This window comes from Herpailurus yagouaroundi, unplaced genomic scaffold (genome assembly GCF_014898765.1).
Source record: "Herpailurus yagouaroundi ecotype Mexico unplaced genomic scaffold, PumYag 28, whole genome shotgun sequence".
NCBI classification, from domain to species: Eukaryota; Metazoa; Chordata; class Mammalia; order Carnivora; family Felidae; genus Herpailurus; species Herpailurus yagouaroundi.
In genome coordinates, this window is record NW_024412376.1 from 96,573,561 (window position 1) to 96,599,279 (window position 25,719).

General features: G+C 40.1%; 1 protein-coding gene across 4 annotated transcripts in view; it reads left to right on the forward strand.

Moving 5' to 3' along the window:
- Positions 1–25,719, forward strand: part of SLC10A6 (solute carrier family 10 member 6) — a 31,977-nt gene that overhangs the window by 679 nt on the left and 5,579 nt on the right. For 3 of the 4 annotated variants that reach the window (XM_040478901.1, XM_040478916.1, XM_040478922.1), the window contains exons 2-6: positions 13,845–13,963; positions 18,345–18,433; positions 19,114–19,263; positions 21,946–22,121; positions 24,937–25,094. In XM_040478901.1, coding sequence (XP_040334835.1) covers positions 13,845–13,963; positions 18,345–18,433; positions 19,114–19,263; positions 21,946–22,121; positions 24,937–25,094 — 692 coding nt within the window. The remainder of the gene's footprint in view (positions 1–13,844; positions 13,964–18,344; positions 18,434–19,113; positions 19,264–21,945; positions 22,122–24,936; positions 25,095–25,719) is intronic. The other variant, XM_040478911.1, reaches the window with a different exon arrangement.

Sequence of the window (25,719 nt, forward strand, 5' to 3'; positions counted from 1 at the left end):
GTTCAAAACCCTGCCAATCTTTAGGTAGAGATTATGGAGTTCAGTCCTGCAAGGAGTTTCCTTTCTGAGCTTAAAATGTACTTTGCTGTGATTGTCTTCTGTTTCACTGGCAACTGTTTCTCTGAGTAGTGGGGTTGGTTCACATGTCATAGGAGAAGCAGGTCTCCGCCTCACTCTGTGGCCCTTCCTAGGCATGAACTCATTCTCACCCACACTGGTAGCTTCCACAGTCCTGGCTCACAGTCTCCCAAGACGTAGGCCGAGAATCCCAGGAAGCTAATGATGGGTTTGTTTGGTAGCTGGAGTGGTGGTGGTAGTAGTGGTGGCAGAACCAGAATGAGACCCCCCATGCTCTCATCAGGTGTTACATTTGAGTCTACTTTAAGAAACAAATCTTTAGGGGACTGGATAAAGGAGCTTTAAAGGTATATGATAGACATAGCTAGTTTTAAGTGCAGGGGGATGGCCTAATGAGTTGACTTGGAGAGCAACATACAGAGTTTTAGGACTAAGAATGTTATCTTTTTTTTTTTTTTTTTCAACGTTTATTTATTTTTGGGACAGAGAGAGACAGAGCATGAACGGGGGAGGGGCAGAGAGAGAGGGAGACACAGAATCTGAAACAGGCTCCAGGCTCTGAGCCATCAGCCCAGAGCCTGACGCGGGGCTCGAACTCACGGACCGCGAGATCGTGACCTGGCTGAAGTCGGACGCTTAACCGACTGCGCCACCCAGGCGCCCCATCTTTTTTTTTTTTTAATGTTTATTTATTTTGAGAGAGAGAGAGAGTGCTAGTGTGCATGCCTGAGTGGGGGAGGGGCATAGAGAGAGGGAGAGAGTGAGAATCCCAAGCAGGGTTCACACTCAGCACAGAGCCTTACGTGAGGCTTGAACCCACTGCTGTGAGATCATGACCTGAGCTGAAATCAAGAGTTGGATGCTTAACTGACTGAGCCACCCAGGTGTCCCTAAAAATGTTCTTTCTTGTTGCTTTGCAGACTAAACATTCATCACTAGAATTTAATTCCTTTCATGTAAGTCAGGGACCTTATTTCCAATTATGGTGTAAATAAATGCCCTTGGGAGACATTAGGCTTTATCATTGATTTACACTTTAATGAGGATGAATTAATCACATATCTTTGGGAGTACATGTTTTGGTGCTGAAAAAGAGCATTTGAAGAAAGAGTAGAGAAGTCACAATCAGAAAGATAAAAACAAAAACAAACAAACAAAAAAACAAAAAAAACCCCAGTGGTGTTTCTAGATTCTTTGCTTCCTTATTAACAAACTGTTTCACCTCCTGCCCAGGGGAAGAATGACTTATAAATGTAAATCTTTGTTCAATGTGTGTGCCATTTAGTTGAGATTTATTATGCGATGCACGGAATGAATCAGAGGTGCTGATGGTGCTGGAAGTTCACTTTAGTGAATCAGCTGCAGCTCTGGGTTTCTAGTTCCCTGCATGTGTTGAATGCTTAGCACATGAACATATTTCACCTGTAAATGTTAAGGGGCTCATGCCACGCAGAGGAATTAATCTTCATATGGTAATGTTTTTAGTTACCTACTTACCAGGGACTTGAAAAGAATCACAAATTCAAAACAATGCATTAATTTGGATTGTGGTTTCAAATTCAATAAACTTGATCATTAATGTAATAATTGGAAGATGATAAATATTCTTTCCACAGAGTCTACCTATCAGCGATAAATGCAGGACCTATCTGCTTTTGGAAAGAGAAAGGAAATGTTACTTATTGAATTTGTTGAGGGGCATGAGGTAGATGCTTTCATGTACTCTCTCTTCTTTCTTGGTTCCCATAATAACCTTGTAAGTGACCTTTTATTTTTCTGAATGTTACAGCTGAGAAAATTGTGACTCAGATTGGCTAAGGAGGTTGCCAAGTGCTGCAGCTGAGCATAGAAGAAGGCAGATTTGAAGTCACATCTGTTTCTCATCAGTCTGCCATTTAGGCACATTCTTCCATGAATTTATTAACACAACTCGGTCTTCTGTTCTGAGTAGGAGCATAAATCTTAAACCAGTGTTCTCAAACACTTCTGCTCTGGGAAAGAGAACATTTATTAACTTCATCTTTTCTTAGCCAACATTATAATAAAAGCACCAGTGAGTAGGAAGTCTATAAAAGATAAAACTCATTTTGCTTCCCTTTGCCAACTCTATACCTAATTAGCTTTTCATTTAGTCAAATTATTTAACCTATAAGCCTCATCTCCCCATTTCTAAAATGGGGTTAAAATGACCTATTCCCCACATGACTATATTTTAAGGAGGAAATATACATGCAGGATGCCAGGTACATGCAGTAATTATTAACTATCCCCCCCACCCCTGCCTTTTAAATTGATTCTGAGTCTCACAAACAAAACAAAAAATAAGCAAAATACAACCTGTAAGAAATGAAATTTTAGAATGGTGACTAAATATTACATTTTCAAAAGCTTATAGATATGAGAATAAAATCTTAACTCTCAATAAAAATTGCAAGTCGGAGAAAATTCAGTATTATTGAGTGAAACGATATCGAAGTTCACTACATTTCTTCCCACTTGATTACCAACAAAAATAACTTCTAGGCCAAAAAAATAAAAATAAAGGAGACAGTGCTTGATTGGAATTCTGTTTTCATGCTGGATAAAATTCATGAAGAATTATAACAATAACTTTATTTCACAAATGAGGAAATTGCGGTTTAGCTCTCTGCAGATCTCACATATTTCTCATGCCTTAATTCCGTGCTTCATTCAATCTACCTGTAGTTCTCATGTGTTTGTTCACCCCAAGCAGGGCATTTCAGAATCAACACGTATGAGCCAGTTTCTGCATTCTGTGTATCTGAAGATAATACCGATCACTGTCCCAGGCATCTGGGCTCAGCATCTAAGCAGTCCCCTGTGGCTCTTTTCAGTCTTCACCTCATTCACTCAATCTGATGTCTAGACCTGTCGCCCATCCTCTTGCTTGTTACTCACAGCCAGTGCTTCCTATTTATCTCCAAGGCCATTTCCTCAGGGCAGGCCTTCATACTTTCTTTCTTGGCCAATGGAGGTATCTTCACAGTATTCTCTCTACCATGGTTTTGTAGTAAGTGGATGAGGCTGGCTCTGGGGTCAGACTATTTATATTTAAATCCTGACTTGGGACCTCTTTCCTGTAGCTGGAAATCCTAACACTTCCCTATGGTATTGTAAAGGGAAAATGAACATGTTAGGCATTTAAAGGCTTCTCAGCACCTAGTAACTTAGGTAGCAACTAAGCCAGGTCTACCCTACTTCTTTGGGTTTATTTCCCAATAGCACAATGGTCTATAGTCGAAATGGACTATTCACTATTCTCTGAATATAGCCCGCACTTTCCCACCTTTGCTTTGCCCATGTTGTTCCCACAGCCTGAAAAGCCAATTCTGTCCCTTCTAGTCATAACATTATCCTTCATTATAATTGTTCTAGAAAGCTACTGGCTGGTATGTATGGGGAATCTTAAAAATTATCCTATTCCTTGACTGAGCTCAGCAAACCTTGGCTGGGTTCTTCTACATGTCTGGGGACTAGATAAATGTAGATTGGTCTCGAATGGCCTCATCTGGGACAGCTGGGCTCTCTTCCACATGGTCTCTCATCTCCTGCAGGCTAGCTTAGACCCAATCATATGTCAGAGGCAGGGTTCTGAAAAAGAGGAAGCATATAAGGTCTCTTGATGTCTGGGCTGGAAACCTGTTCATCATTACTTTCCACCACATTCCATTGGCCATTTCCAGATTCAAGGAATGGAGAAGTAGATTCTGCCTCTTGAAGGATGAGCTGCAAAGTCATACTGCAGAGGGCATGGCTAAGAATGGGGTGAAGAATTGGGGACATATTTGCAACCTACTGTCCTAAAGATGGACAGGATTCTTGCCTTTGAGGGTAGGACATGAAAACTAAGATCTAGCATTACAGAGTAGTAGTAAAGTCCACTCTGGAGCCAGGAAGTAGAACTGTCACTTGCTAACTGTCATCTTGGCGGATTATATAAGTTCTTTATGCTTCAGTTTCCTCACTTCTACAATAGGGGGAAGCATAATCTACCTCATGGATTGTTGTGAAGGTTGAATGAATTAATATATATAAAGTACTTAGAATCTCACCAGGCACAAAATACTGCATGAGTTATTGTATGAGGCAGATAAAAGAGCACTGTGTCAGGGTCCGTGTTTTAGTCTCTGCCCAAGGAGCTGTGTGACCTTGAGCAATTTACCTCTCCAGACCTCAGTTTCCTCTTTTGTAAAGTCAATGGGTTAGACTCTCTGAGGTCCGTTTTATTTTTTTATTTTTTTTTTATTTTTTTTTTTTAAATTTTTTTTTTCAACGTTTATTTATTTTGGGGACAGAGAGAGACAGAGCATGAACGGGGGAAGGGCAGAGAGAGAGGGAGACACAGAATCGGAAACAGGCTCCAGGCTCTGAGCCATCAGCCCAGAGCCTGACGCGGGGCTCGAACTCCCGGACCGCGAGATCGTGACCTGGCTGAAGTCGGACGCCTAACCGACTGCGCCACCCAGGCGCCCCTCTGAGGTCCGTTTTAAAGAGTATACAGTACATAAAAATCTACCGTTTTCACCATTTTTAAGTGTGCAGTTCAGTGGCCTTAGTACACTGTTGTACAGTCACTAACACCCATCCCCGTATCATTTTCATCTTCCCAAATTGAAACTCTGTAGCCACTAAACAATAACTCTCCTTTCCCTTCGGACCTGTCAAACCACCATTCTGTCTCTGTGAATTTGACTAAGTACCTCGTACAAGTGAAATCATAAAACTTTTGTCCTTTTGTATCTGGGCTACTTCACTTAGTATAATGTCTTCAGAGTGCATCCATGTTGTATCACGTGTCAGAATTTTCTCTCTTTTTTAAGGTTGTATATCATATGCATATAGCGCATGTAGTCATCCGTTCATCTGTTGATGGACACGTCCGTCATTTCCATCTTTTGGCTGTTGTGAATAATGCTGCTATGTGTGCAATGCGTGCAAATCTGTCAGAGTCCCTGCATTCAATTCTTTTGGGTATAAACCAGAAGTGGATCTGAGGTCTTTTTAAGTATTTTGTACAACAGGAAAAGATAAGCAAGTTATAAGGTCTCTGTGTCCCCCTCCCTCCACCCCAGTTTTTAATGTTTCTCCTTAAACTATTTGACAGAGATGGCTCCCCAATCTGTCCCCATAGCATCAAGTATGCAATTCTTACCATCTGTAGGAGGGCATTTTAATAGCTCATCTCCTAATCCGCCTCATTCACTAGGTCTATAATCTCCTTGAGGGCTTCTTCAGCTTTGCATACTCAGTGCCAGCCTGATGGTGGTAGGCGCTCCACCAACATTGAGTGAATGACTGAAGGAAAGTTTCTAATTGCCTGTGTGTGTTATAAAAACCCCGCTTGAAATGCAATCAGTTTATTGGTGCAACTTGGGACAGCTCCCACAGTCTTTAGTTTGACAACTTTTGATATACAAGGTCCATACTTACCTGAGGATGTAGTTGTGTCGTGAACTGCAGAGAAAGGATTCTGACCAAGGGTGGTGGTGCAGCCTGAGGGCTTCACAGGCCAGTTTTGACCTTTGACCTTTAAAGTAGCTCTTGGTCCTTTAGCAGACATCTGGCAAATAGAACTTCAGATTCTTCAGGTCAGTCTGACATGGCCTGGTGGAGAGCCAGAGATCAACTTAAGAGACAGAACTTAGAGTGAATCCATGTGACTCCATGCAAGTTTTGGTAACTCTCTGTACCTTAGTTTCCTTGCCTATGAAATGGAAACACTATGGGGTGCCTGGGTGGTTCAGTTGGTTAAGCGTCTGACTTCAGCTCAGGTCATGATCTCCTAGGTCGTAGGGGCGAGCCCCACATCAGGCTCTGTGCTGACAGCTTGGAACCTGGAGCCTGCCTCAGATTCTGTGTCTCTTTCTCTCTCTGCCCTTTCCCTGCTCGTGCTCTGTCTATGTCTGTCTGTCTCTCTCAAAAATGAGTAAAACATTTAAAAAAATTAAAAAAAAAGAAACACTACCTACATATATGGTTATTGTATAGATGAAAAGATAAAATATATCTAAAAGCATGGGGTATAACACTTAGCAGGTAGTGTTGAATAAATGCTAGTTATTTTTTTTTATTTTTTTAATGTTTATTTATTTGTGTGTGTGAGAGAGAGAGACGGTGTGAGTGGGGAAGGGGCAGAGAGTGAGAGACACAGAATCGGAAGCAGGCTCCAGGCTCTGAGCTGTTAGCACAGAGCCAGACACAGGGCTCAAACTCACAAACTGTGAGATCATGACCTGAGCTGAAGTCGGATGCTTTACCAACTGAGCCACCCAGGCGCCCCAATAAATGCTAGTTATTGTTATTGAGAAGCAGCAGACAGGAGTAACATTTATATCTGGGAATGGAAAACCTGGCCTTTAACTCTTCCGGGACTGGCTCTGTTCACCTGATATGATAGCATACCCCATGTCTGTCTGCTTAGCCAGATGGTTTTTACTTTTTTTTCTAGTGGAGAAGCAAGTGTGTGCTGTCATAGTTTTGAGTGTCAGAGTTCCTAATTTTATTAGTTTGATACTAAAAGAGCATTTGAATAATTTAAACCCAATGGCAAAATGGTACACTTACACACATTGCATTTTAATATAATGCGTATATAGATAATCTACTCATTTTAAGAGAGGTGCAGGATTTACCTGTTTGTCCAGACTTGCTGAAGCAGTCTCATGATTTTCTGTAATAGTTTGGAGATGGTGATGCCATTCTTCTCAGTGCAAGTGGAATCTTGTTTTATTGAAGTCAGCCTTGGCCAACAATTTTCCTATATGTGAACAGCCAAGAGACCCAGTTAGCTACATCCTCCATTTATGCCACACTGGAATTTCATGGCAATAAAACCAAAGGTGTGACTTTGCACTGCACTCACACACATTCACTGTTTACAGTTCTGTGGGTGTTTCTAACAGCTGGCAGAGCACCATCTGCCAAACACCACGGGCTTAGACAGTTGTGTGAAGGATGGAAGCAGAAACCTATGTAATCGAGGATATAGAATCAGTCTGCTAGAAATCTCACATTTGCTTCCCACAGTCATGAATCTTACCTTTCTGCTGTTCGGGCCAAAGCAACTCAGTGGAAACATGCTGTGCAATTTCTCCAGAAGTTCAAGATCAGAGTGATGTAATATGGAATTTCTCCCAGGACTTAGTATGAAGAGTCAAGGAATGTAGCATTATTGTAGGCTAAGAGTTTGGAAACGCTTCCCAAATACCTTCTTCGTGGACAGGGGTTTGAGAACTGTGGCAAACTGCTTTTCTTCCTTTACCTGTTCCTCTAGTTAGGAAGAAGTCTTTGCTCAAAGTAAACATTCTTTTTTTTTTTTTTTTAAGTTGTTTTTGAGAGAGAGAGAGAGAGAAGGGGGGGAGGGAGGGAGAAAACCAGTCGGGGAGAGGCAGAGAGAGAGGGGGACAGAGGATCTGAAGCAAGCTCTGTGCTGACAGCAGAGAGCCTGATGTGGGGCTCTAACTCACGACCCATGAGATCATGAGCTGAACCAAAATCAAAAGTCTGACTCTTAACCGACTGAGCCACCCAGGTGCCCCAAAGTAAACATTCTTAATAGGATAGATTACTTAAATTAATTTATTTTTTTGAAGATTTTAAAAATATTGATTTTAGAGAGAGAGAGAGAGAGAAAACATGAGCAGGGGAGGGGCAGAGTGGACAGAGGATCTGGAGTGGGCTCTGTACTGACGGCAGAGGGTCTGATGGGGGCTCGAACTCACACACCGTGAGATCATAACCTGAGCCGAAGTCAGAAGCTTAACCGACTGAGCCACCCAGGTGCCCCAGGATAAAATAATTTTAAACTTCATAAAGAATAACATATGTACAAGAACTGCTATGACAAGTTTGAAAAAAACTTATGTGGAAGTATTTGCTCTACCACATGTGAAAACTCACTATGAAAACACCGTGTTTAAAAGTCTAGTATTTGATTAGAGTACATTTTGAGTACATTTCGACATGTAACACATAATGAAGTTGGGACTTCAATTTAGTGGAAAATTATTTAGTGAATTAGATTAACATACTTGCCCCTCTATATAGAAGACAATAGATTAGCCTCTGATCTTCTACCATATAAAATATAAATTTTAGATGAGCTAAAAATATAAATACAAAATATCAACCTATAAAGAAGTAAAAAGTGGGGACGACATTAGAATACTCTCAGGAGAGGAGATCTTTAACAAGACAAGAAACTCAGAAGACATTAAAAAAGGGACACACGTGGGGGCGTCTGGGTGGCTCAGTCAGTTGACCCTCCGACTTCGGCTCAGGTCATGATCTCACAGTCCGTGAGTTCCAGCCCAGAGCCTGGAGCCTGCTTCGGATTCTGTGTCTCCCTCTCTCTCTGCCCCTCCCCCGCTCATGCTGTTTCTCTCTCTCTCTCTCTCTCTCTCTCTCTCTCTCTTTCTGTCAAAAATAAAAATAAAACATTAAAAAAAATGGACACATGAGAATATCTCAGTGTTCATTATTTATTATGGCAAAATCCATCAGTGTAGTCAAAACCATGCAATAAGTTCGCTGAAGCTATTTGATTACGCATGATCATACATACTCTAATTTTAAAGGAGCTCCTACAAGTAAAGAAGAAAAAGTCAGACAAGCAAGGCTGCTTGGGAAAGGACATCCAAAAGGTCAGGGACTATGACAGAAAGCACAAGCACATAGACAGTATAACAAGATATCAGTGAGATGCATTTTTCAATGTTCTCATGAGAATTAAAAGGGATTGATCATATTCAGTGTGGGAAAGATTGTGAAATGTAACAATCTTTTTGTGAAATAATATGGCAGTATCTGTTAAAAGTAAAAAACCTTTGATAAAGCAATTCCACTTTGAGGAATCTACAGAAATAAAAGAATTATTTCAAGGGAAATACATACAAGAATGTTTATCATCACTTTGTTTATAATGGAAAAACACTCAAAGCAATTGATTCATCATTAATGAAGTGATTGAAGAAATTATGACATATTTAGATCATGGTGTACTCTTCATTCTTTAAGCGAATGAGTTTAAGCTTCATGTATTGTCCTGAAGGGTTACCTATGATTAAGTGGATTAAAAAAAGCAACAAAGCTACAGAGTAAGGTGCATTGTGTGATTGCTTCAAAGAGAAACAAAGAAAAAGCCTCTATTCATTGAATAAGCAGCAATAAAATAGGACTGCATAAAAGAAAATCTTAGAAGACTAAAAAGAAAATAGAAGATTAAAAGAAATAAGAGGAGAAGGGAAACATATAATCACTTGTGAGTTACCTAAGTCTGGATTTCTGAAAAGGACTCCAATCAACTAAATATTTGCTCCTCAAAATGTTTTTCACATTTGAACTTGGGAAAGCATGGTTTTAGTTATTTTTTAATAGAAAATTTCTGTTCCTGGATTACGGTTGGGATGTTTACCATTGCAATTCAGTGTAAAGGGATCATTTCACTAAGATTTGCAACGTTCACTTGCAGATATGTGACATATGAGGAAGAGCAGAGAGAACATTGTCCTAGCACCAGTGTTTTGATACATTGGTTCATTCTTTGATTTATACATTTATTTGGTATTTAATGACCTCCTCCAAGATGCTATAGCATGAGACTGCCAGATCCTATGGGTGTGGAGGTCAATATAGTCCTTGTCCTTAAGCAACTCAGAGTTGATAAGTGTACCACACATTGATAGGTAAACAAGCACTTATGTAAGGTACAGTATTGTGAGGTAATGCAAATAAAAATGTCTGCAGGGCAATGGGAGCTGTTCCTCAAGGATGAATGTTCTAAGTACAGAGAGGCACACAGCAGCACTGAGGAAGGAAAAGCCCAAGGCCAGCCAGGGTTGGGCAGAAGATGCTTTAGATACCCCCATGCCGGTGTATGCATTATACTAGATTTACAACAAAGCCTCTCAACATAAAATATGACACAAAAAAGTCCTGAATCACCAGATTGATAGCAGTCTCCCACTGCTATCACTATGGGAGATATAGAGTCTCCCACAAAGATGGAAGGGACATTTGTTTATTTTTTTACTGTGGGAAATGGCAAATATATATAAAAGTGGAAAGAATAGTGAACCCTCTGGTATACTTCACCCAGCTTTAGCAATTATTAACTTATGATCCATCTCATTTCATTTCTATCCCCACTTACCCAATGGATTTTTTTTGAGGCCAGCTCCACGTATTATTTTGACTGCGAATATTTTAGTATTTGTCTTTGATAGATCGCAAAATATGGCCACAGATTCCTTCCATTCTTGTATGCACCTTCCTTTGTAATGTGATAAGGTTCATCCTCCCATCCAGACGGGGGCACCTATTCCCCATCCCTTGAATCTGGGCTGGTCTGGTGACTTATTTTGACTAATACAATGACACAGAAGTGATGCCCTATTGCTTCCAAACTGAAGCTTCAAGGGGCTTTACAGTTTCCACTTTCCTGGAACACTATTGCCAGAGATTGCCAGGTAGAAAAGGTATATTGAATACATATATAATAACCTTGGGCACGTGTCTTTTCATAGTTTTGATAGTACATTCTAGGGATAGATTCCCATAACCTATAGCATTGTTGGGCTAAAGGGTAAACCCCTGTGTAATTTATCTATATTGTCAAAGTATCTCATTTTGCAAGTTCATCAGCAATGAGTGAGAGTGCAGAGGAGTATTTTTAATATCCTTGAAACAGAGCGGTTGGTGCTTTGCCAAGAGTATAAACACTCTGGTAGAAAATGTCAAAATAATCATAGATGGTTTGTAGGCAAGGTAATTAGATGGAAACATTGGTGATTTGTATTATGAGGAAGAACGATGGTGACTTGAAGGCCTGATGAAGTGCTGGAGGACCCTTGTTATCCCTGCAGAAGACCTTAGCCCTGCAGAGGGTCTCCTTCTCCTTGGTGGGCTGGGAGGTGGTTCACCTCCCCGTCTCTTGGCCATTTGGGCCACGGACACGGATTGGACATATACCCTGCACAAAGCGGTCTGCTGTGAGAACTCAAACAATGAATATTAAGAAGTTTCCAGACTCTGGACCTGGATTTGAGGTGGATAAACTCTTGTTTTCCCGCGGGTTGTGTTATGCGATGCTCCATTTGCCTCACCTCATTGAATAGAGCAGCGTAACAGTGTCTAGAAGCAGTTTGTGCATGTTTAGACAGATTGTGTAATTTTCCCCATCAGTTAGAAAAGATCTTGTTGGCCTGAAGGATCTCTCATTTCCATTTACCCATTTCCTTTTGATTTATTCTTTCACTGGTTCTGTCATCCAGACAGGGACAAAAGGCAGCTTGGGTTTGGGAGCTGGGGGTGGAGTAGAGCGGAGGAAAGGATTGTTCTGGGGTAGAGGCACAAAACACTGGGGAAGGTTGGATGGTCCTAAGTGGACTTCTTGGGTTTTCATCCTTTTTGATCTACTTTTGGCTTTTAGCCTACATTTGAAGTCTCTCCTTTCTCAGCTTTCATCGAATGTAATCTCCTAGCTCTCCACTCGCTTCTCTGTCTTTCTTTACATGCACGGTGGCCCCTCTCTGGCCCCAGTCCAAAGCAGGAGAGCTCTTTCCACGGCTCTGCTCCCCATGCCCCTGGTCCCATTATGCATGCTTTACCCCTTGCACTGAAGCTATGCATTTTCATGTGTGACTAAGTTCTGTTCTCCAATTAAGAAATGTAGAGACTTGGAAAACAAGACTTTATTAGCCAGAAAAAATAGAAACAACATATTATAAATTGATGAAGCGATAACATTTGATAGGATGCAATAAAAGTACAGTAGTCAAGATACAGAGTCTTTAAAGGTTCTAAACTGATGGATTTTTACTCTAGATATTAAGTATTTGCAAATCTTCCAGACCCACAGCACCTTGTTATCTTTTTCACTTGGAGATAATCTCAATAATGACAGAGATAAACAAACCCAGTTGTCTATCAGAAATCATCCCAGCTTTGTTCAACAAAGACCAAAACTCTGTTCTGATCATTCACCTTTGTTTTCCTGGTGAAGTTGTGTGGCTTGGCTATTGTCAGGCTGTTTGGATTTGGTTCATTCAGCTCTTGCACCTACATTTCACTTCCCAAGATGGCCGGATTTGTGTGTCTAGTGATGGACAGCAGCTGCGGTCCTGAGTTTTCCTTTGCCTACCTGGGATATTTCTGGTGGATGTTCTGTTGTCATCCCTAACTTAACATGTCCTCTCAGATGCTAAGTGACCACTTATTCTGTCAATCACACCACCATTTTGAAGTCTAGAAATCTTACTTTATCACTCTACTTCAATTCCTATCTATAATCATGGGGTTATACAATATTAGAATTCAAAGAGAATTTTTTGAGAGAGAGAGAGAGAGAGAGAGAGAGAGAGAGAGAGAGAGAGAAGAGAGTGAGCAGAGGAAAGGGGCAGAGGGGGAGAGAGAGAGAGAAAATCCTAAGCAGGCTCTTGGCTCAGCGTGGAGCTTAATACAGGGCTCGACCCCATGACCCTGGGATGATGACCTGAGCCCAAATCAAGAGTTGGATGCTCAGCTGACTAAGCCATGAAAGTGCCCCAAAGAGAACTTTTAATTTAGTCTAGCATCCCATATCAATTCTTTTTTGCTATGGTTTTGTAACTTCGCTGGCTCTGTCCAGCTTGCTCTGAGGATCTGTGCTGTGGGGGTCCCTTCTCTATCCAATGGGAAACTTAGGGCATGTGGTATTTGGATGCCCTCTTCTGACAGATATTTATAGCACTTCACATTGGGCAAACACTTAGTCTTGTGGCAAATTTGCCCTATTCCCATCTCCCGGTAGCAAAATTAGACAAAGACATTACAGGAACATAAAACTACACACTAATATCCCTCATGAATATTTGTGCAAAAATTTTTAACAGAATGCCTTCATATATTGATGGCAGAGCGTAAAATGGTGCAGCTGCTTTGAAAATGGCATTTCCTCAAAAAATTAAACTACGATCCAGCAATTCTGCTCCTGGTATACACCTTAGAGAATTGATTTCATATGTCTGCACAAAACATCGTGCACAAATATTCATAGCTGCATTATTCATAATAGCCAAAAAGAGGGAACACCTCAAGTGTTTATCAGTTAGTGGATGGGCAGAAATAATGTGGTCTATCCATACAATGGAATATGATTCAGTCATAAAAAGGAAATGGTGTACTGATACATGCTAAAATGTGGATGAAGCTCAAAAACATTATGCTAAGTAAAAGAAGCCAGACACACCAAAAAGACCACCTATTGTATGATTGTATTCATATGAAATGTCCAGAATGGGAAATCCTATAAAGACAGAAAGTGGATTACTGGTTGCCAGTGGCTAGGAGAAGAGAATGAGGGTGGGGTTCCTTTTTTTTTGGGATGATGAAAAAAATATAGAAATATATAATGTTTTTGCACAATCTTGTGAATATACTGAAAACACTTTAAAAATAATGGATTTTATGGTCTATGAATTATATCTCAATAGAAAAAACTCTATAAAGAAAAAAACCCTTTAGGACCTGGCAGAACATTTAGAACAAGTAGATTCTTAAGTAAATAGGGGTTAATTAATGAATGTCAAATACTGCTGGAAATCTGTTTCTGGGACACATATGAAGTCATTTGTTGAATAACAAGATAGGAGTGAGCTTCAAGTAATTCACCCCATGTGATCTCTAAGGTATGCTCTGGGAGTTGCTTTTGGTCAGGACTTCATCATTCAAACTCTTCCTCTTATGCATCCTTTTATTTTCACTTTCAGCATCACTATGACGACCTGTTCCACTGTGGCTGCCCTGGGAATGATGCCACTCTGCCTGTATCTCTACACCTTGTCCTGGAATCTTGAGCAGAATCTCACCATTCCATATCAGAATATAGGTCTGTACTGGGCTTGTGAAATGGAACAGTAATAGTAATGGTGATGGTAATACTAATAGCCATTGTTTATTATGTGCCTCCTTTATGTGGATTTTAAAATAAACTACTTGGATAGTGAGCCTGGGTGGCTCAGTCAGTTGAGTGTCCAACTCTAAAAAAAATTAAAAAAAAATTTTTTTAGGGGCGTCTGGGTGGCTCAGTTGGTTAAGCGGCCGACTTCGGCTCAGGTCATGATCTTGCGGTCCGTGAGTTCGAGCCCTGCATCAGGCTCTGTGCTGACAGCTCAGAGCCTGGAGCCTGTTTCAGATTCTGTGTCTCCTTCTCTCTGACCCTCCCCTGTTCATGCTCTGTCTCTCCCTGTCTCAAAAATAAATACAACGTTAAAAAAATTAAAAAATTTTAAACTTAAATCCAAGTTAGATAACATATAATAATAATTTCAGGAATAAAATTTAGTGATTCATCACTTATGACACCCAATGCTCATCCCAACAAGTCTCCTCCTTAATGCCCCTCACCCCTTTAGCTCTTCCTCCCACCCAACACTGCTCATCCAAAACCTTTAGTTTGTTCTCTGTATTTAAGAGTCTCTTATGGTTTGTCTCTCTCTCTGTTTTTATGTTATTTTTGCTTCCCTTCCTTATGTTCATCTGTTTTGTATCTTAAATTCCACATATGAGTCAAATCATATGATATCTGTCTTTCCTTGACTGACTTATTTCACTAGTTCTATCCATGTTGTTGCAAATGGCAAGATTTCATTCTTTTTGATCACCAAGTAATATTCCACTGTATGTATATACCACATCTTCTCTATCCATTCATCAATTGGTGGACATTTGGGTTCTTTCCATACTTTGGCTATTGTCAATAGTGCTGCTATAAACTTTGGGGTGTATGTACCCCTTCAAAACAGCACTCCTGCATCCTTTGGATAAATACCTAGTGGTGCAATTGCTGGGTCCTAGGGTAGTTTACTTTTAACTTTTTGAGGAACCTCCATACTGTTTTCCAGAGTGGCTGCACCAGTTTGTATTCCTACCAGAAGTGCAAAAGAGATCCTCTTTCTCCACATGCTTGCCAACATCTGTTGTTAATGTTAGCCATTCTGACAGGTGTGAGGTGATATCTCATTGTCATTTTGATTTGTATTTCACTGATGAGGAGTGATGTTGAGCATTTTTTCATGTGTCTTTTAGCCATCTGGATGTCTTTGGAAAAGAAGACATGTCTTTTGCCCGTTTCTTCACTGGATTATTTGTGGGGTTTTTTTTGGTGTTGAGTTTGGTAAGTTCTTTATAGATTTTGGATACTAACCCTTTATCTGATATGTCACTTGCAAATATCTTCTCCCTTTCTGTCAGTTGCCTTTTAGTTTTGCGGATTGTTTCCTTTGCTGTGCAGAAGTTTTTATCTTGATGATGTCCCAATAGTTCATTTTTGCTTTTGTTTCCCTTGCCTCTGGAGACATGTCAAGTAAGAAGTTGCTGCAGCTGAGGTCAAAGAGGTTGTTGCCTGTTTTCTCTTCTAGGATTTTGATGGCTTCCTGTCTTACGTGTATGTCTTTCATCCATTTTGAGTTTATTTTTGTGTATGGTGTAAGAAAGTGGTCCAGGTTCATTCTTCTGCATGTCGCTGTCCAGTTTGCCCAACACCATTTGCTGAAGAGACTGTCTTTTTTCCATTGGATATTCTTTCCTGCTTTGCCAAAGATTGGTTGGCCATATGATTGTGGATCCAATTCTGGGTTCTCTATCCTATTCCATTGATCTATGTGTCTGTTCTTGTGCCCGTATCATATTGTCTTGATTACAGCTTGGTAGTATAGCTTGAAGTCTGGAATTGTGATGCCTCCAGCTTTGGTTTTCTTTTTCAGGATTGCTCGGGCTATTTGGGGTCTTTTCTGGTTCCATACAAATTTTAGGATTATTTGTTCTAGTTTTGTGAAGAATGCTGGTGTTATTTTGACAGGGATTACATTGAATATGTAGATTGCTTTGGGTAGTATCGACATTTTAACAATATTTGTTCTTCCAAGCCATGAGAATGGATGTTTTTCCATTTTTTTGTGTATCTTCTTCAATTTCTTTCATAAGTTTCTATAGTTTTCAGTGTATAGATTTTTCACCTCTTTGGTTACGCTTATTCCTAGGTATTTTTGGTGCAATTGTAAATGGGATTGATTCCTTGATTTCTCTTTCTGCTGCTTCATTATTGATGTATAGAAATGCAGCCAATTTCTGTACATTGATTTTATATACTGCGATGTTGCTGAATTCATGTATCCGTTCTAGTAATTTTCTGATGGAGTCTTTTGGATTTTCCACATGGAGTATCATGTCACATGTGAAGAGTAAAAGTTTGACTTTCTCCTTCTGACTTGGATGCCTTTTATTTCTTTGTGTTGTCTGATTGCTTAGGCTAGGACTTCCAACACTATGTTGAATAACAGAGATGTCCATGAGAGTGAACATCCTTGTCATGTTCCTGAGCATCTAACTCTTGATTTCAGCTCAGGTCATGATCCCAGCATTGTGGGATTGAGCCTTGCACTGGGCTCCGTGCTGAATGTGGAGCCTGCTTAAGATACTCTCTCTCTCCCTCTTTCCTCTTCTCCACTCATTTTCTTTCTCTCTCTAAAAAAATAAAAAATAAAAAATAAACGATCTAATTTTTTAAATAACACTTCCACATTGATTCTATTAGTAGTTCCATTTCCTACATTTGTAGGATGATAGAAGTTAATTAACTTCGCTAAGAATGTGCAGCTGGTCAGCAAAGAACTGATATTCTGACTTGGGAATATGACTGCAAAGCCAAGCTCTTAACACTGCAAGAGTTCATTTTTGAAAATAAAGAAAGAGAACTTGTTTATTAAAAACAAAAACAAAAACACCATATATAATTCACTGTAATGCCATTGGTTAACTGGATCACAGTGGGTCTAATGAGACTTTAGTTCCTACAGTTCCACCTTTCACATGGCCCGTGAATCTTGATATCTTTACCGATCCAGCATGAATGATTCCTATTGATTATTAGAGAGCATATTCACAGGTCACAACCGTATCCATATCTCTTCCATATCTGCTTTCCTCATTGTCATTTCTCATTAAACTCTGCCCTTTCCCTAGAGATCTCAGTTTACTTACTAGGCTTAGAAGGAAACCTTGGTAAAATGATATGGCTATCCTCGTTTGCTCAGAGTTTTTGGAGAATTGGCAGAAATTATGATTCTTAAAAGTCTAAAGTGTTAATCTGGAGTCTCTAGTCATCACTTGGAGGGCTTTACAAACCATGACCCATAGCTGAAAAACATGTGCTAATGACAGCTGAAGCCCATTAAATTTGTAAAATTTGAGTGAAATCCTAGTTTAGGAAATCATGATTTTATGCACAACTTATTCTGATCAGTAAATTAACATATTCTGTTTTGATAATACATTCTAAAAGGCACTTGTAAACAATTAAAACCCAACATATTATGAGCAACTCATGTAACTTTGGAGCCAGTATTGCAGGCATTTGGCCGGATTTGGAAAACAGCACTGGAAAAGGTTAGTGTGTGGATCCTGCTGGCAAGTGGGCCTCTGCTCTCCTGAGCCTGCCTTCAATGCCTTTACTCACTTGTGTTAATTAAAAGGCATTTTTTTCCTACCCACCTTTAGGTTACCTGGCCACACTTGCAGAATATGAGAAATTCTTTGGTATGTGTAACAGATGCTGTTTTTTTATATCCGCAATAGGTATTCTTTACTTTGCAAAACAAATGGCCCATTGGCTTCACATAGGGAAGTAATAGCTGTGGTCGTAGAGAGGTGACCTCATGCATAGCAACCAAAGAATTTTGCTGAGTCTGCCTGTTTTCTAATGTTTACATTTCTGGTTGTCTCTAAAATTCCATGTGATCGTCAGGGGGATTTTGAGAGAGAAATGATGGAACAAGAATGGTGGCATTCAGTGGTAACATATACCCTTCAAAGACTATCTTCCAAAGATTTTTTCTTTCTTTATATTTGGAGGTGGATGCAGAAATGAAATGCAGCCTAAAATTTTTTTAATGTTTATTTATTTTTGAGAGAGAGAGGGAGAGAGAGACAGAGTGTAAGCAGGAGAGGAACAGAGAGAGAGAGGGAGATACAGAATCCAAAGCAAGCTCCAGACTCCGAGCTGTCAGCACAGAGCCCAGTGTGGGGCCTGAACCCATGAACCATGAGATCATGATCTGAGCCAAAGTGGGATGCTTAACCAACTGAGCCACCCATGCACCCCTAAAATGAAGCTTTAATTAAAGCCTATATCTAATTGAAATAGAAATTGTTGAGGACTGGGAAGTCAAGGTAAGAGGAGATATCATCTGATGGATTTTTCTTCTCCCCAGGAATCACCCTTGTGTGCCTGACCATCCCTGTGGCCTTTGGTATCTATGTGAACTATAGGTGGCCCAAGCAATCCAAAATCATTCTCAAGGTAAGCAGCTCCACATGGCAGTTAATGTATCCTTAGACTTAGACACTGGAAAGACAGATGTAGACAATGACTGTAACAGACTGGCCAGTCAGATACAATCCCACACCCAGCAATTTTTGTTTTTTTGTATTTTTGTTTTTATTTTTTTTCAAACGTTTATTTTTATTTTTGGGACAGAGAGAGACAGAGCATGAACGGGGGAGGGGCAGAGAGAGCGAGGGAGACACAGAATCGGAAACAGGCTCCAGGCTCCGAGCCATCAGCCCAGAGCCCGACGCGGGGCTCGAACTCACAGACCGTGAGATCGTGACCTGGCTGAAGTCGGACGCTTAACCGACTGCGCCACCCAGGCGCCCCTGTATTTTTGTTTTTAAATTTAATTTTATTTTAGAGGCAGTCTGGGGGGAGAGGGGCAGAGGGAGAGAGAGAGAGAGAGAGAGAGAGAGAGACAGAGAGAGAGACAGAGAGACAGAGAGAGAGAGAATCCCAAGCAGGCTCCATGTTCAACTTGGAGCCTGATGCAGGGCTTGATCCCATGACCCTGGGATCATGACCTGAGCTGAAACCAGGAGTAGGATGCTCAACTGACTGAGCCACCCAGGCGCCCCAGTTCTGCTTTTTTTGGATCTAACCTCCATATTTCCTCCACTCTTCTCAGCCATCCTCTGTCATTCCCATAGGCCCATACACTGAGGCTTATGGACACAGTCAAGAATGGGACTTTTGCTTTAGTGACAGGAAAGCCAAGGCCTATGTGTGGCCAGAGAGAACCCAGAGCCCATCTATTCACAAGATTCCACATGAGTGCTCTTGAGGTGAAAGCTGCTCAGGTGTGCATGCAATAGAGCCCTGGTGTTGAAGAGTATTGGCTGCTTTCATGAAAAAGTAGGGCTGTTTTTCAGAAGCATTCCTGGGGAAGCTTCGATGTTGTAGTCTCTACACATGAACAACTGCTGTGGCTGCTGACCACATGAAAAGCTGTCAGAATGAAATGCAGAATGCATTGAAGAGTCTGGTCATGGAATGATGGTAACTGGGACCTCCTACCTCCTCTTGACTTTCCAGCATTGGCTTTTGTCTGCTGGAGAAACAAGCAAATGTCCTTGTTTTAAAAATATCTCTGAAATGACTTTTAAAAATATCTAAAAATGACTTTTAAATCTCGAGGCATTCTCAACAAAGGTGTCAATATCCTAGGGTGTTTTCAGTGTTTACAATTATGTATCATTTTAGAAGATGTGAGATTCCATTATGTGCTGCTTTATGAAGATTTTTAAAATGCTTTACTTATATTTTACATGTATAAAGAAATAAACATTTGGGGCTAACTGAAGGTTCAACAAATACATCTCAGGTCATATTAGTTTGGGGTTTATGGTTTGGTTCAGTGTAAGTTCCTGCTGTCTGGCTCCCCCTGACGGAGTGCTGCCCCTCCACTTGTCTGCACAAATGGGTGCTGCTTTCTCACTTTGGCACAAGACTGAACAGCTCTCACTGTTCCTCCAGTGAGATCAAGAGCGGGAAGAGGGGTTGACAAGCAGACAAATCAATTGAGCACAGAGAACTGGAGGAAGGCTTAAATGTTGTACATTTCGACTGCGTGTCAGTGGGTGACTTTATTTCAGTAGGAGAAAATTTCCAATGTGGCCGTGTATGGTTATAATTTTATTTACAAAATAAGAGGACAGAGTATAACAGTGGGAACCTCTTACTTTTCAAATACTCTATTTTTGATGAAGTACTGTCAAGTACTCTATTTTATTAGTACTTTTTAGGTACTGTAATAAAAAACCCTACAATTTTGGTGTTTCCAGATCCTCTATTAGTCCCTCAGTGTCAATGGAGAAATAAGATAAATTTTCTGTAGTCACTTATATTATCTGTAAAGAGCAGATCTAAAACCCCTTTCTTTTGCCTGTTTTATAGGATTTTTGGCAGAAAAAAATTTAATAATAAGCATAAATATTCTAGAGCTCCTTGGTAAAAAACTAGAATAATCTAATCATTATTTTGATATATTTTCATTGTTTGTTCTTGGTCCTCTTTTTTTTTTTTCAATGTTTATTTATTTTTGGGACAGAGAGAGACAGAGCATGAACGGGGGAGGGGCAGAGAGAGAGGGAGACACAGAATCAGAAACAGGCTCCAGGCTCTGAGCCATCAGCCCAGAGCCTGACGCGGGGCTCGAACTCACGGACCGCGAGATCGTGACCTGGCTGAAGTCGGACGCTTAACCAACTGCGCCACCCAGGCGCCCCGGTCCTCTTTTAATTTTAGATCTGATACATTTTCTGAACAAATTGCTCTTGGTGAATTTTTAAACTTTGAGATCCTTTTTTGATAGAAAGATGGAGAGGGATTTTGACAACTGTAGGTCTTCTTGTGTGTTCTGGCATCTTCCCATTAAGCAGAGGCCCAGTCTGTCTTTGTATTTGACCAGTAAAAATAAACCCACAGAACATCTCTGGTGCATTGGGTTATTTTTATTTTGTTCTGCTCCCCCAAGATCACCTTCCTCCACGTCTTGAATCATTTCAAATCCAGATTGAGGCTATAACTAGGTTATAGTTTATGGTCTACATGGAATGGGAGCTTGTCAAAATCCTAATTTTCTCCAAACATTCTAGGTCTGGCTTTCTCTCCATCTGATCTAAAACTCAAACTATTGGAAATTCTTTTTTGTTGAACAACAAAAGTAATAACAGTATTCATTTGGGAGAGGGAAGAGGTATGTGTTAGTACCTCTATTCCAATAATATTAGCCCAGATTATCTAGTAAAGAATGGGTAGATTTTATTTGGAGGAGAGAAGAACAGGGATGAAAGCAGTAGGAATCCACTGGTAGTTGAAGAAGTGATAGGAAGAGAGTGGCAGACGGCCAGGCAAGACAAATCTTAGACAAGAGGGTACCAGTGAGGGATCTAGGAAGTGTGTGTAGGGATGGTGGAGGCTTATTGTTACATTTTGCTTATTTCACAAATTTGTCCTATCCTTGAAAAACTCCACTCCCCAATCCTTCTGGCAAAATCTACTTCCAGGGAAAAAATACTAATCTTAAAATAAGACTTGGAATCGTGTTGAGCCCCATGAATTTTCAGTTAAGCCAAATCAGTTGACCACCTTGGAACTTAGGTTTCTTTTCTATAAAATGAGATTGGATTTGGTGGTAAGTCCTGTCTTTGTTCCAAAACTTCTAGGTTCCCAGCTTTTTATTTTTATTTATTTTTTGAAGTTTATTTATTTTTAAGAGAGAAAGAGAGACAGACAGACAGACAGACAGAGCATGAGTGGGGGAGGGGCAGAAAAAGAGGGTAAAACAGAATCCGAAGCAGGCTCCAGGCTCTGAGCTGTCAGCACAGAGCCCAAGGTGACCTGAGCCAATGTTGGATGCTTAACCAACTGATCCACCCAGGCGCCCCAGTTCCCAGCTTTTAGAAGCAGTGATGGACTTTGCATCATAGAGCTGAGAGAACATGATGTTTACATGTACTTATTTTATTGGTTTGCTTTAGATTGGGGCCATTGTTGGTGGGGTCCTCCTTTTGGTGGTCGCAGTTGCTGGTGTGGTGTTGGCAAAAGGATCTTGGAATTCAGACATCACTCTTCTGACCATCAGTTTCATCTTCCCTTTGATTGGCCATGTCATGGGCTTTCTGCTGGCACTTCTTACCCACCAATCTTGGCAGAGGTACAGTGAAATTATCCGTACACTTTTTTTGAGGATGTTAAAGTAAACACACTGCCACTGGCAGGCTTTGCTGCCAGGCTATGTCAGGAGACATTAAGAATCTTGACTTACAAGGTGAATGGAACAGGATGACTCCTCATAAAGAGAGTGAAAAGATCACGGTACTTCTTGCGTAAATGAGAGCAAAGGCTGGAGTGATGGGAAATTGTAATCTGTGAAATTAGGATTCGGGTGTTAACACCACATGTTGAAATCTGGACACATTTCTCTTCTTATCCTAGTAATTAGATAGGGGTGAGATGGTTTCATTAAATATAGAGATCATTCTAGGGCATGAGCAAAATTCGAGATTAAGCATTTATCCATTGTGCCAAATTCTGTAAAAGTGCTAATTATAAGGGGCAAGAGGAGGAAGGGCAAACTGGAGATATAAGATGGGAATGTATCTGATACATTGTCATTACAAGCTGGGGCGCATAATTTATAAATATTGTGAAATATTAAAAATGATAGTACTCCATGTTGTTATGTCTGGAGATGAGTTGTTGGAGGGAATGTAAATTGGTATAAACTCTCTGGAAGGCAACTTAGTCATATGAATAGCCTTATAAATATTTATAGCTGTTCACTCAGTGATTTTACTTCTAGAAATCTGTCCTGGATCTAGGACTGTCAGATAAGCACACGAAAATTGATGTGCAAGGATGTTAATTGCAGTTTTATTTATAAATATAAAAAATAGAAACAATTTAAATATCTGACAATAGGGAGATATTTAATTCATGAGGTATCTATGTGATGGACTATGATGCATCAATTTTAATGCTTCTGGGAAATACTTAAAAGATAAATTTAAAGGAGAATAGGAAACAGTATGCATTTTGATTCCCACCTTGTAGAAGAAAGCAGAAGAATTTTATGTATGGAAAAATACTGGAAGAAATATACCATATGCTAAGAGTGTTTAATTTTGAGTAGTAGGATTAAGAGTAATTTTGTTTCTTAATATTTTCTTGGTATATTTCCTGAGTTTTTCGATGAGTATGTACTATCTCTAAAGTCAGAAAAGAATTATTGAAGAAACGTGAGCTATGTAGTTGAACTTCGAAGGTGGAGTTTGGGAAATTAAAATGCTTAAAAGATTGATTTAAGTCAAAGAGAATAGAAAGTGGTGTGTGTTTTGATGTTTATTTTGTAGAAGAAATCTATTTCTAGTCTACTTGGGGAGCATTTAGGATTATCCCAGGTACTGAGTGAGGCTCTGCTTATGGTATCTCATTTACTTCTTACTATGAGCCTGAGAAGTAGTTACTATTAGTACCCTCATTCCACAGATGAGCAAATCCTTCAAGACGTTAAGGAACTTGACTAAGTTTGTAGAGCCAGACTGTGGTGGAGTTAGGATTTGACCTGGAGTTTGTTTGCAAAGCCAATAATTAGGAACACAGGCTGTTGAGTGGTTGAAATATAATCAGATCTGGAGAGAAAGTATTCCTATGGCAAAGTGTAGTTAACAATCTTGTTTCTCCATACTTGATGGCTTGAGAAAGATCAGGATGGAGACACTGCATTTGCCTTGTGAATGGTCCAGATGTGAGGTCCACCTTTGCAGCTTAATCATGTCAGGTAATTGACAGGGGTCTGAAAGGAATGAGACTGGTCTAAAGAAGGCATAGAAAGCAAGAGAGTAAATAGAAATAAAATAAGAGCGGTAGAGCTTGCTCCGTACCAATGTTTTCATGCCCACATTACTTTCTCCTTGTTACCTCCCTATTCCAAATCCACTTGCATCGAGATGCTGGTTTGTATTCTGAAACACCTCTTTTCCATCTTCACTTCCATCTATAGAAACCTGCAGACCCCCTTTATAAATTACAGACAAATCAGTTACCCAGCCCCTGAGGTCCTGCTTATGTCTTCCTTTTACTTTCTCCTGGTTTTTATTTTTCAAATGAGGTTTATTGAATTTTTTTTTCCAACTAGGAAATCAATAAAATACAGAAAAATAGAAAGTAAGAAAAAAACGTGTTCCTAAACTCTTTCACCAAAGAGTTTTAGACATTTGGTTTTCACTTAGGGTTTTTGTGTTTACCTTCAAGTGTTGTTGAGCTTATACTTTTTCCTACCTATTTCATCTTTCCATTCTCATCTCCAACTCTGCACTCCACACAGATTGGCTTACAGCATTTACACCGCCTCCTGGTAGGTGCAGGTCATACCTGTCCCTGGATCTTTAATTTCAGTCACTGTCCCATATGAAATGCCTCTCCCACCCTCACCCTTTCATTCCCCTCTGCCTCTGTGAAGCCTTCTCTAACCATTTATGCCACTTCTATGAATTTCTATAGCATCCCCCTGACCCTCCATCATATTTTGTCTTGTGTTGTTACTGGGCCTTTCCTGTGTGTATATCATGTCTCTCCACCCTGATTCCTAGGGTGGGGTTCCTGGGGTCCTGCTCCAAAGAGTCTCTTGGAGAGAAGACCAGCTACAAAACAGGCACATTCAGCACATTATTATGAAACAAGTAGATGTTTTTGGGGGCAGAGAGGCAAGGAGAGAGAGAATCCCAAGCAGGCTCTGCACTGTCAGCTCAGAGCCAGAAGAAGGGCTCGAGTTCATGAACTGTCAGATCATGACCTGAGCCCAAATCAAGAGCTGGAGGCTTAACCAACTGAGCCACCCAGGCGCCCTGCGAGTAAACAATTTTAGTGGTCTAAGCTCATAGCTTACATTTATTGCTATATATATGAGAAAAATTTAAGAAGAGTCCTAATGCTAGTATGTGACTCTTGAAAAATTCTTTCATTGGTAGATGCAGGACGATTTCCTTAGAAACTGGAGCTCAGAATATTCAGATGTGCGTCACCATGCTCCAGTTATCTTTCACTGCCAAACAGTTGGTCCAGATGCTTACCTTCCCACTGGCCTATGGACTCTTCCAGCTGTTGGATGGATTTCTCATTGTTGCAGGTGAGTAGAGCCTCCACTGTGTAGCTGTGATTGAAAATTGTCAACCCAAGCCACAAACTTCTTTTTCAATCTGAACATGCATGTGCAACTCTTGTGATACATTTTTAGCCTGACATTTCTGGAGAAAATAAAGAGCACAAACAAGATCCTTTGCTTTCACAGAAAAACATTAAAAACATGTGATAGTGAGCTTATAATTACAAACAAATATGCTTCATAAAAGACAATGCACTATTAGAACTTAGATTCTAGGACTTGATAAGTCTCCATGAGCAATAATTTATCTTCAAAATGACATTTGTTCTATTTCATCAAGAGTCATGAGGTCTTCCAAATGCCAAGTTATTTCACAATGCTTCTGTGAGCAAGAATTGTTCTGAACGGCTGTGAAATATTTTTCAACTATGAAATATAATACATACACAGATATTGAAATACATATTTGCATACATATATATCATATGTATCTATCCATACAGCCAAATATACATCATTTTAGAGTCCATAATTAGGTAGGTTCACAGAAAGTAAATTAAAAAAGACATAGATATGTACATACACACATATATTTTAATCTTGGGACATTGTAAATTTTCACTGTTATCAGGGAATAGGTTCTGTGTAA